This window comes from Siphateles boraxobius, unplaced genomic scaffold, assembly GCF_051911475.1.
Source record: "Siphateles boraxobius isolate OS27281-9 unplaced genomic scaffold, OSU_SipBor_1 7, whole genome shotgun sequence".
NCBI classification, from domain to species: domain Eukaryota; kingdom Metazoa; phylum Chordata; class Actinopteri; order Cypriniformes; family Leuciscidae; genus Siphateles; species Siphateles boraxobius.
In genome coordinates, this window is record NW_027509197.1 from 36,369,663 (window position 1) to 36,387,713 (window position 18,051).

The 18,051-nt window shown below is 35.6% G+C and overlaps 1 protein-coding gene and 1 long non-coding RNA gene across 3 annotated transcripts in view; one reads left to right on the plus strand and one right to left on the minus strand.

Annotated features, from left to right (window-relative positions):
- Positions 1-18,051, minus strand: part of col28a2a (collagen, type XXVIII, alpha 2a) — a 36,962-nt gene that overhangs the window by 10,849 nt on the left and 8,062 nt on the right. Inside the window, exons 6-25 of the mRNA XM_077215890.1 lie at positions 16,587-16,640; positions 16,318-16,362; positions 15,464-15,490; positions 15,323-15,367; positions 15,176-15,220; positions 13,598-13,651; positions 9,999-10,067; positions 9,311-9,379; positions 8,841-8,909; positions 6,304-6,372; positions 5,940-6,008; positions 4,990-5,058; positions 4,811-4,879; positions 4,134-4,205; positions 2,968-3,036; positions 2,747-2,818; positions 2,337-2,405; positions 2,114-2,182; positions 1,605-1,673; positions 757-825 (exon numbers count right to left, since the gene is read on the minus strand). Of these exons, the coding sequence (XP_077072005.1) occupies positions 757-825; positions 1,605-1,673; positions 2,114-2,182; positions 2,337-2,405; positions 2,747-2,818; positions 2,968-3,036; positions 4,134-4,205; positions 4,811-4,879; positions 4,990-5,058; positions 5,940-6,008; positions 6,304-6,372; positions 8,841-8,909; positions 9,311-9,379; positions 9,999-10,067; positions 13,598-13,651; positions 15,176-15,220; positions 15,323-15,367; positions 15,464-15,490; positions 16,318-16,362; positions 16,587-16,640 (1,242 nt within the window). The remainder of the gene's footprint in view (positions 1-756; positions 826-1,604; positions 1,674-2,113; positions 2,183-2,336; positions 2,406-2,746; positions 2,819-2,967; positions 3,037-4,133; positions 4,206-4,810; positions 4,880-4,989; positions 5,059-5,939; positions 6,009-6,303; positions 6,373-8,840; positions 8,910-9,310; positions 9,380-9,998; positions 10,068-13,597; positions 13,652-15,175; positions 15,221-15,322; positions 15,368-15,463; positions 15,491-16,317; positions 16,363-16,586; positions 16,641-18,051) is intronic.
- Positions 320-10,667, plus strand: LOC143723462 (uncharacterized). 2 transcript variants are annotated; one of them, XR_013197120.1, is made up of 4 exons: positions 320-440; positions 738-834; positions 2,091-2,203; positions 9,313-10,667. It is a non-coding gene; the product is annotated as an uncharacterized LOC143723462 (long non-coding RNA). The 2 variants fall into 2 exon arrangements; XR_013197121.1 differs by having other exon boundaries at positions 325-440; positions 768-834.

An 18,051-nucleotide genomic window follows, 5' to 3' on the forward strand; every position in this document is an offset into this window, starting at 1 on the left:
GAAGAGAAATTAAAGGTTTACCAAAACCACAATTTAAATTTATTCACTATGCAGTACATTTTCATGTTCCCATCTTAATGTATTGAACTCAATAGTTCTGTATTAATTGCCACATAAGCATTAGTGTGCTTTCTTTTATCACAATAACACAATCATGTCAAGTGTGACTTTTAAATAATTTAACAACTTTTTATAAATTAATTTTTATTATTGCAAGTGCTTCTTAATTTTTGTCCTTTCTCTAATATGAATTATTATTATTTTTTTAGGAATATTGATTTAATTTATAATCAGTTTTTACTGGGTGTTTTCTGTCTTCAGTATCACATGGCATCCTGATAGTCTTTTGTCAAATCCATAACTAGCAAATGCCACTTCTTTCATGACATCATCCTCCAGGAAGTGACATCATTAAGTGAAATCAACAAAACCAAATGTCAGTAAGTATTATTGAAGTATTCTGTGATGTGTTGTGCTATAAACTCTAAAACATCCCATCATGATTGATACATTTATAGAAATGTCAGTTTGATAATATCAGCATTTCAAATGATGATTAAAAAAATACCAAAATTAACTTCAATCCCTCACTGAAAAATTCCTAACTTTAGCTCCTTCTTTCCATTCTTGTCATTGTCTAATTAATCAAGTCATAATCAATAAAGTTTAAGTGTCCGAAGACACTTAAAGTCAGAAATGACCCTCATACGTCATCATATAAATACATGCTGTGCCAGGTTCAAGTGGTAACATCACCTTTGGTCCAGGAATACCGATGCCCTCGGGGCCGGGCTCTCCTGATGGGCCTGGAAAACCAGGCAGACCCTGTGTACGGTAAACACAGATGCTTATATACCTTTGTAAGGGAACAATGATAAAAATGACTTAAGAAATATGTCTTTTGAGTGATGTATAAGCATTAGTTCACAAGATCTCGCGATATTAAAACGTGATGATATTTCACGTCGAGGTGGAAGCGGTCTTGCGATATCAGTAATGGAGGAGTTGAGTTTGTGGCAAAACCTTTTACAGTGCTTGCATCGAAATTGAATTAAATGTTGTTTGGCCAATATTAAACAAGGATTTGATCATGCTGTGAAGTGTAACAACAAAATCACCAGGTCATTGCAGGCAATTGTTATACTACGTAATGTACAGAAGTGGATTATTGTCTACTAGGATATTAAATTATGTATTTGAACAGTGTTGTTCAATAAAACCATATGATTACTTGCTTTTACTTTATTTAAACCAATTATTATTGCCTCATTGTCATCATACGTGTATTTTAAATATTTTTTAAAGCTATTGTTTACAATTTATATTACAACAAAAATATGATCTGATTACTCAATGCAAATAATCGACAGAATACTTGATTACCAAAATAATCGTTAGTGACAGCCCTAGATAAGTACCTGCTTTGTTTTGTATTTTGTGACTTTCAGTCACATATTTTGTCATTGAAGATTACTTAAAAATAATGTTAAAATATTGTCTTCTCATGAATTCAGTATTGTGTATAGTCTCGTCTTGTGAGCCATGTGTATCGTCACACATGAGCATGCAGTGATGCTTTAAATAAGGATGTAAAAATTGCTTACCACTGGACCAGGGAATCCTTCACCTTTAGGCCCAAATGGTCCGGGAGGGCCTGGGTTACCTCGATCACCCTAAATGTGATTAGGGAGTATATATATATAAATGAAAATGTATTTATCTATAAGAAGACTCTTATGTTCACCAAGGCTGCATGTATTTTATAAAAATACATTAAAAACAGTAATGTTGTGAAATGTTATTATTATAACTGAGCAGCAAATCATTACAATTTAAATGGATTATAACTGAGCAGCAAATCAGTCTATTAGAATGATTTCTGAAGGATCATGTGACACTAGAGTAATGATGCTGAAAATTCAGCTTTGCATCACAGGAATAAATCACAATTTAAAATATTTTCAAAAACAGTGATTTTAAATTGTAATATTTCACAATGTTACTGTTTTTACTGTATTTTTGTTCAAATAAATGCATTATTGCAAACTTTTCACTGGTTATATCTCATTCCTTTTGCTCATTTTCTTCAGTGCTCTAGATTAAAAAGTCGCACCTTTGGACCAGGCAAGCCGTAACCAGTCTCTCCAATCGGTCCGGGAGGACCCGTGGGACCCACATCACCCTGAAGGCACAAGGAGATGAGGTCATAGCATTACTTAACTCTCTTTTATTGCTAAGTTGGCAATGATGAATGTGAAATCGAAACGTTCTGATTCATTGTGCTGGCAGTGGGCCTGTAAGGAGAAGGCTCAGTTGTAGTAGCTTGGCTTTGTTACCTTTGATCCTGCAAGAGCTCGTCCAGGAAATCCCGGCATGCCCAGTCTTCCTGGTGTGCCTGGCTCTCCCTGAAAAGCAGTATAATGTTTCTATGTTTCTAACTGCATTACTTCTAAAACTGTGAACAACCACAAGCATTGTATTGCACTGTTACTTCAAACAATGATTGGTTTTGTAAGCTTGGAGCCAAAAAAATAATGCAGTTTTTCTCACATTTCATATTCATATTTAGTTCCTTTAGTTATCCCTATAGAGCACAACAATAAGGTTTTGGAAACAAAAGCCTCATTCTTTTTCTCCCTACACTCTTGAATGTGCCAAAAAAAACCTTTTAAATATTTTAGAATCAACGTAAACTACTTCCAGAACCAAAGTTGCACTATATTTTTGTTGTTGTTGATATTCTCACCTTTGCTCCTGAGGGGCCACTTATGCCAGGAGCACCTGGCAACCCTCGAATGCCACGTTGGCCCTGATCTCCCTAATAAAATTACAACATAGAACATCAATCATATGTTATAATGACATATAATACTTTTTTGACAGCCACCGGATGACGATTAGAAGACACTCATGTAGAAAGAAACTCTGACACATATTGAATATTAAAAAGATGAATGAATAAAGTACCTTCTCTCCTTGAGTGCCAATTCCAGTAGCCCCTTCAGGTCCCCTTAAACCTGATGCCCCAGACTCACCCTGATTGAAGGCAAACACAATGGAAGGAATATAGATCCAGATTTACTAAACAGGGCAAATTAGCATGAGAGCAATTCCCAAAAATCGCAGATGGGAGTTCTGCACGTGATCTACTGACAAAAATTAAAGAACACAGACTCAGCTGGATCATTTCCATAATGACCATCGCAATCTACCAAGAGCAGAGCAAATTAGCGTCTGGTTTAAAGTCCATCTGTTGTCAATAATTGTAGCTCGATTGTAACTCTACACCTTTGCTTAATTTAGTATACATGGAGTCATGAATATGCTAATTAGCCCCGCCTCCACTCGCTCACACCAGCTCAGAGATTCCCTCGGTCAACTTACTGAGATAAACACAACGTACCGCTCTTTACAACATTGGACACTTAACAGTAATTTATATGATTAGCCTTTTTCTTGACCATGTTATCAAGCAGCTGTGTTGTTTACTAATGTTAAAACCGGGATAACCTGGCTTCTTTTGAGACTCTAGAGACTTTAGAGCGGTCATAGATAATGATATTTAAACTCGTCCGCACGCCTTTTTTTCACTGCAGTTTTAAAGAGAAAATCCTCTGCAATGGTGTTGACTTATGAATTTGCACATGGTTTGTCTTAAAGCATATTAAAAACACCACATAGACATATAAACAACATTAAAAATTTAATTTTCACCACAGGGCGACTTTAAGTAAACTTTTCAGTAAATTGACACGCACAAACCTTAGTAAATCACCTTGCAGTATTTATTTAAATACTCTCCTCCCATAAATGTTGCATCTGAAAGGGAAACTCCTACAAATGCATATCAAATAAGGAATATGCAAAAAATAACCGTGTCCACGGCTTTTCAGTGCTAATTTTGTCTTTAGTAAATCCTGAGAGTCGTTTTTTTACACCAAACGAGGGTTTGCGCTTATGCAAGATGTTAGTAAATCTGGCCCATAATGTCTTCCCCATTAGGTTTTTTAATGCATTTAATATCCAGTTCACTAATTTGTTAACTTATTTGCTCCGAGACAAATCTAATATCCAAGAGAAAATTAGATGTTAGATGACCTCAGAGCAGTCCAGACATCTGAAAGTTGAATTACCTTTTGTCCTGGAGCACCATCCTCCCCGGGAAGTCCAGGTACCCCGGCCAGGCCAGATGAACCAGGCTCACCCTGAAGAAATAATATCAGTACTTAGTATGGATGTGCCCGAAACCAAATACTATGTTTGAAAAGGAAATGATTCACTCTACGGAGCCCCTAAAGGGACATGAGAAATTTCAATGCTTTTGCATTCTCACAATTACATAGTTGGGTAATTATGTTGTGTATAATTTGCGGACATCATGGAGCTGTTATCAATATGCAGGTTTTGAAATCGTTTTTTAATAGACGCTCGCTTTTCACTTTAGCTTTCCAATTCACGATCACACATACTCTGTGTAGGGGGCGGCTACTGGCCACACACCTTACAAGATAAGATATTTTATCAATGACATTCAGGATCTGTTGCGCACCAAATCCTCCGACCATCATCTCTCCTAACTGTCTTTACGTGATAAGTGAAATCTGATGTAATGTAACTGACAACCACAGCAAGCCTAATCATGTCCCTTTAGAGGCTCCGTAGAATGTGTAATTCAATTTCTGTGCCTTTCCGAATTCTGAATTAGGCTTCCGGATCATCCCTAGTATCACCTAAATTCTTCATCATGGTTTTAAATTAGCTTCCATCCTGAATGGCCCATTCCTTTGTTGAGCTCATTAAGAATACAAACCTTTGGTCCGGATTCGCCCTGCCCTCTCTCTCCTGGCGCCCCCATCTCTCCTGGTAAACCTTGTTCTCCCTAGAAAAATGGAAAATATAGTCAAAAGATTAAGCCAAGAACAAATGTAACTATTCTTTTTACAGTTTGCCATGAATGAAATATTCTCTTCAGTCTTTAGTAGTACCAACCTTGGGACCAGGGAGGCCCTCTCCTGGTGTTCCTCTACCTCCCGGAGGCCCCCTCGGACCCTCAACACCCTGATATTGAGAAATATTACATTAGAAAACGTAACATTTAAGATAGCTAATAATAATTGTGCTAGAAATAATCATTCCCTTTGCATTTAAAAAACAATTTTTTTATGGTTTTAGTATAAGAAAATGTGATTTTGGGTTGGGTTGGATTGGGGGTTGGGGGGGGGGGGGTATATATATAATTATATATACAGTATATATACAGTAGTGGCCAAAAGTGATTCCCGGGGGATCATTGTTTTTAATGACTCTACAAATCAAAATATGAGGAAAATATAATTGGCAAAAAAGGTTAACCACAGCTACAGGTTTTATTTTGCTATGCATAGAAAAACAAATATAAAGTATACCTTGACTAACACATAATCGGTTATTAATATTTAGTTGGCTCTCTCTTGTTTGATGTCCGCACAATTCGGCATGTTTCATTGAGTTTTCAGAAATCAAACAATTGACTCCAAAAAAAAAAAAAAACGCAATATGACTACAAAATCTTTAATACATTTGTAATAATATTTGAATAAAGGTTGAAGATGTAAATTTTCCTAGGCCGGACATCACTTTTGGCCACTACTATTATTATTTAGTGCATTATGTATTCCTTGATTAACTGAAATTAGCGATTCTATGTGTACTTTCAAATACATCAAAATGGCACACTGAGTTAAGGCTTTTATGTTTAACCTTTTAAATAACAAAATAATAGACCAGGAGCGCCCAGTCCTGCTCCAATAGAATAGACTATAAATTGTCTGTTATGACAAAGTGCAGTTTAACTGATAAGGACAGCATTATATATTATAAAATAATTAATGTCAATTCATGTACATTTTCTTATTTCATTGAACCCTCTATAAAAGTCGAGGAAGGACACATTGTATCACCTTTTCTCCCTGAATGCCAAGTCCTGGGAGTCCAATTGGTCCTGGCAAACCTGGAGGCCCCAGCTCACCCTGAGGACACAAAGAGGATTGGATGGCACTAAATAAAACAGCTCTAAAATATCCTAAAAATGAATTTATGAGAATAATAACCTGTATATTTTGAGCATTGACTGGTGTTTTTTCCTCAGTGATTTGAGCTGTACCCTCCTATCTGCCCTTTCTCGCCCTCTATCACGGTCAAATCAGTCCCTAGCATTTAAGTGGGAATGTATGGCCGCTTTACATACTTCATTAAGCCTTTTGTGTGACACAGATGGTGTGGTTGTGTGAAGCCCATTCATGGGCTGATATATTTACAGCCCACCTTATCGCCTTTGATTCCCGGGCCCGGCTGTCCTCTTGGTCCCTTCGGCCCCTCCAGACCCCGGTCCCCCTGTCAAACAAAGAGCATGTCAGACCAGTGTCTCTGAAATGCTACCCCTCCTTTCAGATGCATTTACTGCACTGCTCATATTGCTTCTTTGTCAATAGAAAACGTTCACTATGTGGTTTACGACTTATGATAATACAGTATAATCCCTAAATGAGGGAAATTGTTGTTCTTTCAAAGTGGCTCAATTTGTCTGATGGTTGGTTGAACTAATTAGGATTAAATTAGAGCTGATCCAGGATTTGTTGATCTTGGTTTTATTTTAATATTATAAACACTGCTCAACAGTAATCAAAATAAAACCTTCTCCACTGATGTATTTTTGCTATAATATTGTAGTATTTGTTTATATTTTAAATTAGCTTTTATTTATTTATTTAGTTTTTAGTTTTCATTTTAATATTTTTGAGTATTTTAATACTTTAATTTAAGTTTTATAAAAAAATGTATTGGCTTTTATCATTTTTATCATTTTTAAAAAAAAATCTATTTAGCTTTTTTATTTATTTTTTAATAATTTTAGTACTACTTGTTTAAACTTATTTTTTTCAGATAGTTGCTATGCCAACATTTCTAATTTTTGTTTAAGTTTTTTTTAATTTACGTTTTTCTTATAACATTTATAATTTTTTTGATTTCAGCTATATTTAAATTTCAGCTTAATTGACATTTTAGCTATATTTAAATCGTCGCTCATGGCGGTGAGGTAAACTAAAGCCGATTGGCTATTTAAAGAAATTGACGAGCCATTTAATATGTCCCGCCCCAACTTCCTATTTTAGTAGGAAATACATCAACACTGGAACAGAAGCTGCGCTTGACAAACATCATGACGAGATGTTTTAAAGGCCCAATGAAGTGCCTTGAAACGCGTAGCATTATTTAATGTGTTGAATTAATTTCCACTGAAACAGGAAGAAAGGGAATCACACGTTTCCCGGCAATCCCGTTTGGTTTATATCACAGCTTGGCCAGAGCAGTTGAGCTCGGTAAAGCCGATGAAGTTTCCAGCAAATCTTCAACGTTTCTCCTCCATTCCTCCATATCACTTTAAATGTAGCATTCTGTGCAGAACTGGAGCAGACTGTGTGTGCGCTGCTGCAGAATAGAACATCAGTATGCACTTTTAACACATCAATTTAAAACAATTTAATTGCACAAATTTGCACAATGTTACAATTTGTTTATTGTGAAATAGCTCAAACATATATTTTTCTGTCTTCTGTTGATCATTGTTTGAATCACTGATCTATCTAATGACAATATATAGATTAGTGGTTTGAATGCATTGTTGGCAGTGTGTGAACGCTCTCTGTGTTTGATTGGTTCTGACTTGCAGAGTTTGCGTGTTCAGTTCAGATAAGCAGAGAAGTGGTTCTACTACACAATTATTCACTAACATAGGTTATTCATCCAATTCAATGCATATTGTATGCATTAGATTTCTTGTCAAATAAACAAAATAAAAAAAAAAAACAATGAAGTATCGATATTTTTATTTGAGTATCGATACTTTCGATTCTCGACGTCAGTATCGATATATCGATACTTCATATCGATCCGCCCATCACTATTATAATGTAAGGGTGCGGGTCGCTTTAGATTCTAGAGAGCGTTTGATTGGACATAAAATCTGATGAGAAGCTGAAATGCATAGGGATGATGTCATCAAAATCATTGATCCATATTGGTGGAAGTGAGAGACTGTAAGTTTTGAATGCTTATATCTTCTAAATGCAAATTTTGTCATTGTTTTGGAGCACACTAGCTTAAAGATAACAGTAAGGCTAACATTCATACTAAAAGGCAAAAAGCTTCCATTTTGATTTCATATGGACTTTAATAATGAACTTAAGAAGCAAAAATGGTCTTAGAGCTTGTAAGTTCAGCTCATTCCTGTGAATCAGTTCAAACTGTATGAATTCATCGGTTCAAAACTAAATTTGTTTGCATCACCATGAATACTGAATATCATCATAAAGTAATGATATAATTTAGTTTAGCTACTGTATGCTGGTTTTCAAAGCGCTGAGGTTCAGAAATACAGTAGGTCTCTGACGTGAATCAAGTTCCTCTGCTATATTTTTCATTTATAGTTACATTTTATATGCAGTTCTGGCTTTGATGTAGATCTCATTAGATGCTAACATTAGAAAGATTACAAAGAGGCATAATAGAGTTCAAGGAATGGATCCAATAAATTCTGTCTCGTGTCCTCCGTCTGGTAATGCTCAGTTAATTTATCAGTGAACATGCATTAATTGATAGCTTTAAGTTTTGAAATGAGGATTTACCAGGGGACTCTGAGCCTCTAATGAGGTATATTTAAAAAAAAATGACACTCTTGAACTTGTTTACTTAGATCTTCTCAAATTGCCTTTGGCTGCTACAAATCTCCAGGTAGATTAAAGAGCAGAGAGTGACATTAGTGAGAACATGGCTTTGACGGTCTGTTTTTGGGCTAACCTTACCTTTGGACCTGGAAAACCCTCTCCTTGTGGTCCTTTCTCACCTTGAACCCCCTGTGGCCCTTGAGGCCCCTGATTTGATGAAGAAATTTGAAGATAAATGTCATATAGCACCGCGATGCAAGAACAATCTAATCACAATTATAATAAGATTAAGTGAAGAATTGATTCTTGTATCCTATAGTGGTTTTTGTTTGCTGAGTTGCAGGCCTAAACAGAGTGTGCTGCATTTTCTGCGCTGATTTTGTGGGGAAAATCTGTTAAATGATTTTAAACATGGTAAATAAATGTGTTAAATGGAGCTAGAGTGCTACATTCTTTTTAAATTAGCCAACATATTTAATAATGTAGCATGCAAGAGAAAGATCTTTGTGTACGATGTGCATTTAAATTCTGTACAAACCTCTGGGTGTGAATTCAGTGTGGGCTGATTAATAAACTGAATATTTCTGACCTTCTGCTTGTATACTTACAGGCAGACCTGGCTCGCCGATGCCTGGTGGACCCGGGGGACCTGATCTCCCCTGAAATCCCATATCTCCCTGCAGACGGATCCAAGTGAACAATTCAGGAGAAAGAGTAACAATATAAAAGCTATTCTTACGTTTACTCTTTAAAAATAAGACATGAAGGGGGACATTTTTACAATTATACTAAAAGATCTTTTACTTGCTAAAAAAGTCTAAACTATCAATCAGACGACAAAAGGCATGTAGATTGTGTGCGACAGGCTTTTCAGTAAAGTTTTGATCATTATAATTTTAATATGATAATATGATACAGAAGGCTTTATAGGGTTAAATTAAAGTCCCAGTTTAGGTGGCTCATTAACCATGGAAAGGAAAAGGAAAAAAAAACATCCAGCCTGAGATTGTTTGCTGGTCTAAACTGGTATTATGGTGGTTTGTCAGGGTTGCGTTTCCCGGAGCCAAATATGGTCTCCAGTTCTGTCGTCACCAACACAATTCAACAGAACTTGCAAGCATAGTTGGCTAATGATGCTTTTAGGAAAAGTGAACCGAAAAGCGACCCAAACTTTTCAAGGCTGAGAGCCCAGTAAATCAGCTTATGCGATTGTTTTTACAGCTTTAAAGGCTGTTTGTCTGTGGTGATTTTGGAGAATTTAAGTGTATTTAAATATAAAAGATATATGCGGCTGACCTTTGTTCCAGGAAGTCCAATTCCACTGTCGCCCTGTATTCCAGGCGGTCCAGCCGGGCCACGCTCACCCTGTGATTCATTACAAACAAAAACAAATATTTAAGTCATTATATATCACATTCATTACTATATATGGAAGAAATTTTTCATTGTGCAAAATCTATATGCAAAAAGACATAAGAGTTTCTTAGGAGAACCTTTATCAGGTTTTAAGGATTATATAAATTCAGGTTTAAGTTTAAATTCAAGTTGTCATCTCAGAGAAAATTTGAAGGAATGTTCTGGGTTCAGTATAACTTAAGATGTATGGACAATATCTGTGACATGCTGTTGATTATCACTGAAAATAATTTAGACTCGTCCCTCAGTTTGTATAAACATAACTTAAAATGGTGCTGAAAGAAATCCACTTACAATGGATCCACTTCCAGTAAATGCACATGACTGTCAACAAGATTGAATTTATTTTCTGAGGAAATCGACAGCGGGACACAGATTCTGTCAATAGAGCTTAAGTTGAAATTAACCAGGAACGTTCCTTTTACATAACCTTCAGTCATATGCTATATGATGTACATGAAAATTATGATACTCAAACTCATACTACATTCTATATATATAATCGCCTCAAACCTCAAAAATAATAAAAGACCTAATAATTATTATAAATAAGGATTAGAGTCTGAATCAGAAATGTTAGATTCTTTACTATTCCTGTCCATATTTAAGGTATTGCTCAATCTGTTTGTGCATTAGCGGCTTATTTTCAAATAGGACCGTATAGAGATTAGTTGCTGTCAAATCCAATCTAAACAAGTCAGTTAAATCTGCCCATGACATTTACAGTTTTCACTTCACTGTGCTACATTTCTACATGCCGGAAAATTCTCTTTGTTCACGTCATCTGCGTGTCTGTGCATGAAGAGAACACATTTATACTTTGCACAGGATTTTCCCATCATGCACATTTCTACTGTTATTAGTTACTGTGACAATAATCGCATACCACCCCGAATCCTGACAAGCACTTTCTAGCAAGTTACAATCTAATTGGTTGACGTTTAACCTTGGAAGTAAGGGTTTATTATTATTATTATTATTCAAATCATAATGACTGTCTTTTTTTGTGGTGGCATCATCTATCCTATTTTTAGATGAATCTGCCTCTAAAAACAAAACAAGATGTGGTTCATATCAGTCAGACAGTCTTTGACACTAGTTTTGTGAAGCTGTGCGTGTATAAAGAAGGATCCCTGACATCTGCAGAGCTGTGTAAACCTCTGAATGCTTCCTGCAGTTAAATTAAACAAGGGGAAAACTACTGGGAGAGCAGCTGGTTTCAATACAGCTATCTATTAAAGGAAATCCAAAACGTGTCGAAACACGTTAATCTTCGACCCTATTTTTGAGCACAAGCGCAAGACATACTCAAACTAAAATGGTTACAGTTCATGAACCCCTTGCACTGCAGATGAAACCATTGTCTCTTGAAAGAAAACACTTGGGAGATTATTGTCTAAAAGTCAAAAATAAAGGACTAGTTCACCTAACAATGAAATTATATAATTCATTCACACTCATGCTGTTCTAAATCAGTATGCTGTTATTTTTTCATTGTAATCAATTACAAAGGAGAACAATTCATAATGACCATGACTGTCAACATCAAAACACACACACACACACACACACACAACACACTCGCACACACACACACACACACACACACACACACTACTTGTATATGTGGTTTTAATACTGTAAAAACTGTATATTCTGTAACCCCACCCCCTAAACCTACCCATCACAGAAAACTTTCTGCATTTTTAAAAAAAATTTAAGCCATTTGCTTTACGAGGACACAGAAAATGTCTGCATTAGGGGTGTGCAAAGCAGCCGGTATTTGTATCTGTATTTGTATTTGTTGAGGGGGAAAAAGTATTTGTATTCGAGTAAAATCCAAAATAGGCGTAAAAATCTAGCTTTTTTGCGTTACACTTCTAATTTACGTTATAGTGTAAGTATTCTTTAATTATATAAATCCAGCAATGAACATGTACCAAGGAACGTCATTGAAAAGAAAATAACATAACAGCCATTACCTCATCCATGGTTAAACCAACAACTAATAAAATACCATTGTGAACATTATGAATCCCACCACCACCCGTCCTTGTTGGAGGACGCTGAACAGACAGGGATAATGAGCCTGACGCGAAGCGGAGGGGTCTTGAATCAGCTTGAAGGGTTTGTATTCGCTATAACAACCACCTCGCTATACATTATCCCTCTTACTACATGGCTACCTACCAAATAAATCAATAATTTGACTCAAAATATTGATTTAAAAAGGAGTTTATTGATTTAAAAACTATTGTATTGCTTCCGCTAAAAAAATAGTCCGTTCCGTCTCTACTTTTAGAATCCATGGCAACGCTCTGTTTTTCGTGGCAACGGTGTGTTATACTTAGCAGCGGTCTGTTATTAAGAAATAACCATGGAAATAACAGACCCCATTCTACATTAGAATTCAACCAAGTCATGTAATAAAAACAAATAATTACGGAGCTAACAGAGCTACGTAAACAGAGCGAACATGAGAGCAACCGGCTGCAGACGTCAATAATGCAGCGTAATGAAATAATCTCCCGATCAAACTCCACTTCCCGAAAGTTATAAACTGCCTCCGGAACCCAGTTAAGGTACAAAAATCTATTCAACAAAAATAGTAATGCAGTTAAGTGTTTTTTCGCTCAGCCGAGCCCTCTCTGTTGCTGTGGAGCAGCCTGTGTCAGTCACCTCTTCCTGAACGTCACTCACTCACTCGCGCAATGCGGTCTCGTGAGGAAACGCAGCTTTTTGATATAAAGTTTTTCTTGTTCCCGAATACAAATATTTTCTAAAGTATTTGTTCGAAATAAGTATTCGTAAAAAAAACGTTATTTGTGCCTTTCCGAATACCGTATTCGGGTTCGGCTCCACCCCTAGTCTGCATAAACCATTTTATGTTGTAATACCCATGTCATTATACACATTGTGTCCTTATAAACCAGGAGAGCACGAAAAGATAAACGAAAAGCGCACGCACGCACGCACACACACACACACACACACACACACAGCTTTCTGTCTGCAAATAGATCAAAATGTATTGAAAAAGATAATTTTTATTTTTGGGTGAACTATTTCTTTAAAATCATGATGAGAAAGTAAGAAAATTTCAATTGCATTGTAAAGGGATGAACACATTTTTACATAAAGATACACGACACTGGCCTAGAAACACAAAGAGTGAAAGCCTTATGTGAGACTCTTTTGTCTCTATTCTGGACCCGTTACCCTCAGAGTGCATTATTTAGTCGAAAATGGACACGAATGATAATCCCTTCTAAAGAGAATGCATCAATATTTCTCATTCACTGTGGCATAAACATTCAAATGGACTTTACCTAATGGATGAAGCAAACAAACAAGCCTTCAACGAGTGGCTTTTCTCATGCACTCTAATAAGCTGAACAGGGAAACTTTTCCAGGTGTGCTTGATAAACACGAGGAGCTGAATTTTTCAAGATAATGGTTTGTGATTATAAGGCACAGACCTTCTTTCCCTGTGAGCCCTCTGGTCCGATGTCACCCTGTGGTCCTGGTAAACCCTGCAGGGGAAACACGAAACACTGGCATGAACATTTGTGTGATGACACCTAAGCATTATGCTGCTTTACAGTGCAGTAAAATACAAGTTTTGATATTTTAATCATATGTTGGGTGAATTTCAAGATGTGTTTGAAGTGAATATTTACCTTCTCTGAAATAAGCAGATTTAGTTTGAACAGTTGATCACTCAAACCACATTTGAATATTTAGTCAGCAGCGAAGGACCGCCTAATCACCTGTTAATCAACTCTAGTGCTACCTCAGCTAACAAAAGTGCTAACGGTCCCAAAAAGTTCCGAAAACATTATTTCTGAATTTTCTCAGAATGTTCAAATGTCCTATTTTTTTTAATGTTTTTTTGTTTTGTTTTTTGTTATGGAAACGTTAAAGGGTTATTAGTTCATCCAAAAACGAAAATTCTGTCATTAATTACTCACCCTCGTCTCAAACCCGTAAGACTTGCGTTCATCTTCAGAACATAAATGAAGATCTTTTTGATGAAATCTGAGAGCTTTCTGACCCTCCATTGACAGCTACGCAACTGACACTTTGACGCTTCAAAAAGTTCATAAAGAGATCGTAAAACTAATCCCATATGAATTGAGCGGTTTAGTCCGAATTTTCTGAAGAGACTCGATCGCTTTATATAATGAACAGATTTAATTTAGGCTTTTATTCACATAAACATTGATCAGCGAACATAAACAGAAGCTCAACCGAATCTGCTTGACGCACGAGAATGAACTGTCTGGTTCTCGCACGTCAAGCGAATATGTGTAGGGCACATCGCAGAAATCATAGGCCCCTAAATATGCTTTTGCTTTCATTTACCCCAACTCATGTGTGAGTTGATGAATGTTTATGTAAAAAAAAGCCTAAATTAAATCTGTTCTTCATATAAAGCGACAGTCTCTTCAGAAAATTTTGACTAAACCGCTCAACTCATATGGATTAGTTTTACGATCTCTATCAACTTTTTGAACAGTCAAAGTCAGTAGAGCGACAGAAATATCTCCAATTTCATCAAAAAGATCTTCATTTGTGTTTCAAAGATGAATGAAAGTCTTACGGGTTTAAAACGACATGATAGAATTTTCATTTTTGGGGAACATTCCATTTTTATCATTCTACAACCCATTATGGGAATGTTACTTTTGAATGTTCTCTTAACATTCTGAAACATGCAGCAACATTTAAAACATGTAAGATAATGTTTCAGATAAAGCGTTCCATGAATGATGTACAGTATAAATGTTTTTGTGCTGACGTTCTGAGAACAATATTAAAGACCAGATAACACTGAACGAAAGTTCTATTAATGTTACTGAAACAACGTTTGTTCGTAACTTTGAGAGAACCTTGCCAGAACGTTAGGGGAGTTCTGAGAACAATCCCTGTTAGCTGAGACAACATTTTAAAAGTAAAAGGCCTTAAACATTTTTGACATACATATACATGTAAATATACAGACAGGTGACATTTTTTGTTTGACATAAATTTTAAATAAATGTATAATCGCATACCTGCAGACCTCTGGACCCTTGTGTGCCAACTGGACCTTCAGGACCCTTTCAGATGATACAATATAAACTAATTAAGCATTTGAAACATATACTGTATTATTGTGTTCATCACATGCAGAATACTGTGACGTATGAAGGTTTATGTACCCGGTCTCCTTTGATTCCTGGGGTTCCACATTCTCCTCTTTCACCCTGTACACAGTCAAGAGATGATCTGAGTCATGATCTCACATGATTGTGCGCTTTAACAGAAATGAATTATGATGATTTGGTGCAGGGATTCAGTACCTGCTCTCCTTTGTAGCCTGGTTTCCCCTGTGAGCAAAACAGGAAGATATTTATATATGTATTCTTTTCTTAAATACCCCATTTATTCACATCTTGCACATTCATTGGTGATGTCATATTGTCTGGATATAGTCAATTAAAGTAATTATAAAAATGCAATTCATACTTAGAATGGCTTGACTACATTTTTCAATTTCTGAAATTTCAAATGTATTTTAATAATTTGTTTAGGCTTGAAGTAAAAATGTCTAGGTTGTGTCAAAGTCTGGATATTGTAATCAAACAATCTTGAAAAAGTAGTTTGAAATAATATTTTATGAATGTAACAGTGAAGCAGTCTTGTTTTAAATAATAAAAAAACTGTCTACCAAATAAAAGTCAGCATGATGCAATCACAAATAAAGGAAACCAATTAGTTGTCACCCGACAAGAAAACAAAAAACAGGAAATGACATCACAGTGGACCCCTAAGTGTAACCCTCATGGTCAATAAGTGCTTTTCAAAATACTGACTTTTTACCGTCCTTTTTTTTTAACATGATAATTAGTTCACTTTAATAATAATTCAAATTGAATAATTAAAAATATATATTTGTATAAAATATTTTAACCTTTTTAAACGCTTTTTCTTTGAATAATTAGGATATAGTGTATTCAATAATAATGTTTGATAATTTAATATTTAGTAAAACATTTTTTTTTGATGATCACACCACCAGAAGTTTAGGTAATTGTTTTTTTACATACTTGTTTAATTTGACCCAAATACTGTACGTTTTCGATCGTGTAGCACAATACTTTTGAGTATTGAGTAGTGATTTTGCGGATAGTTTGTCCCAGCATCGGCCACTCACCTCTGTACCCTCACGACCAGGAAGTCCACTCAATCCTGGATCACCCTAACAAGAGCACAAAACTGTTTTTTAGAAAGAGTTTCTGAATAGAGCCTGTCGTTCTTGATTCCTGGACTGCTGAATCTGAGAAAATGTGTATATGAAATCTTAATAGAAATTTTAAGAGACAAATACACAACTATATAAATAGCCATCAGCTTCCTCATCACATTTCCCATTTGCATCAACAAAAGCAGGCATAAGCCAGATAGAATGATAGAAATGCTGACCTTATGACCTTTAGCCCCAGGGGTTCCGTCCTCTCCCGGGCGACCCTTCTTTCCCTGCCGGGGAAACGGGAGAAAGTGAGCAGCTGTTTCAGTTCTATTCGAGTGAAAAAATGAATGACTTTATATGTCTGATGCTTAGTGGAGCGGCCTTAAAAAATGTTTTTTTATGTCATTAGCAATGTCTCCATCCACCTATTTTTATCTGCATTTTGGAATATTGCATAAAAAAACTGTATGTAAACTCCAAGATGCACATCAATTCTAAAAAATGTGCATAAAAAAGTTATGCGCTCAGTTGAGGTGGATACATATTTTTATCTAATAAGAAAGCAGGCGCATAAACTACAATGGAAACACATTTACTTAATAAATCCCTTGATTTGCATAGCATTTTAAATGTTGGTTTGATCATTCTGAAATGCCTGAGCCAAAGTCTGAAATCAAAATAATTTGGTTTAATTCCCTTCCAGAAGTGTCTCACATGATTGCATTCCCAAACACCAGCATTTGAACGCAAGCGAACATGAGTTTATTGCGTTTATGATGCAGGAAAAAAGAGCCACAGTGGCTTCCCCTTCCATTTTTATTACAGATATTTTGCGCCAATTTTCCAGGAATGGAATGAAACGGTGCTTTTATTCACAAATGTTTTATTCGACATTCCAATTTTCCGCATAAGTTAAATTCGCAGCTTCGAATGGAAAAATAGCTATTGTTATTTTATTATATAATTTATATAATATTATGGTATTTATTCATATTTTGAATTAGCTTTTATTTTTATATTTTCAGTTTTCATTTTAAGTTTTGGATGTTTTTCTTTTTGATCTTTGTTTAGCTTTAATTTATTTTTTATTTCGGTTTTAGTTACATTTTTTTTTCAAGTTTTTCATCTAATATTTATATATCTTATTTCAGCTTTATTTCAATTAATAAAAAAATATTTTTTTATATAGTTTTAGTTGATAAATAACAACCCTTGTTTATGTTTAGTCTAGCAAGTATCTGTTTATAATTGTTGCCAAAAGTTTACCAAATCTGACAAAATCTCCTATTAGCAATTTATGGAAGTGTTTTTTTAATTAAAAAACAGGGTGTAAAATATCATGTCTAGTGAACTGCTTTCTGAACCATTAAGATGAATCGTTCAATTGAAACGATTCATTAAATTGAATTGAATTGAAGTTTGAGTTTATTGCATCAGTGACTCGGCACCTGGTCAGCACATGATCAACTGCTTCTGTCACAGTAAAAGTGCAGGCTGGAGAATGTTAAACTAATGAGAGCAATTACTGAGGCCTGTCATTTATATCCATGAGAATGTGTGGAATCCCTGAGAGGCAAAAGCACCTGGATAATGATGGTTAGGCGCCTGCCGCTGAATAACTGACTCTAACGTGATCCGCCCTTCTACACACTACAGTTTAAGCCCAGTATAAGAGCAATAAAAAGATCAATCTGAACT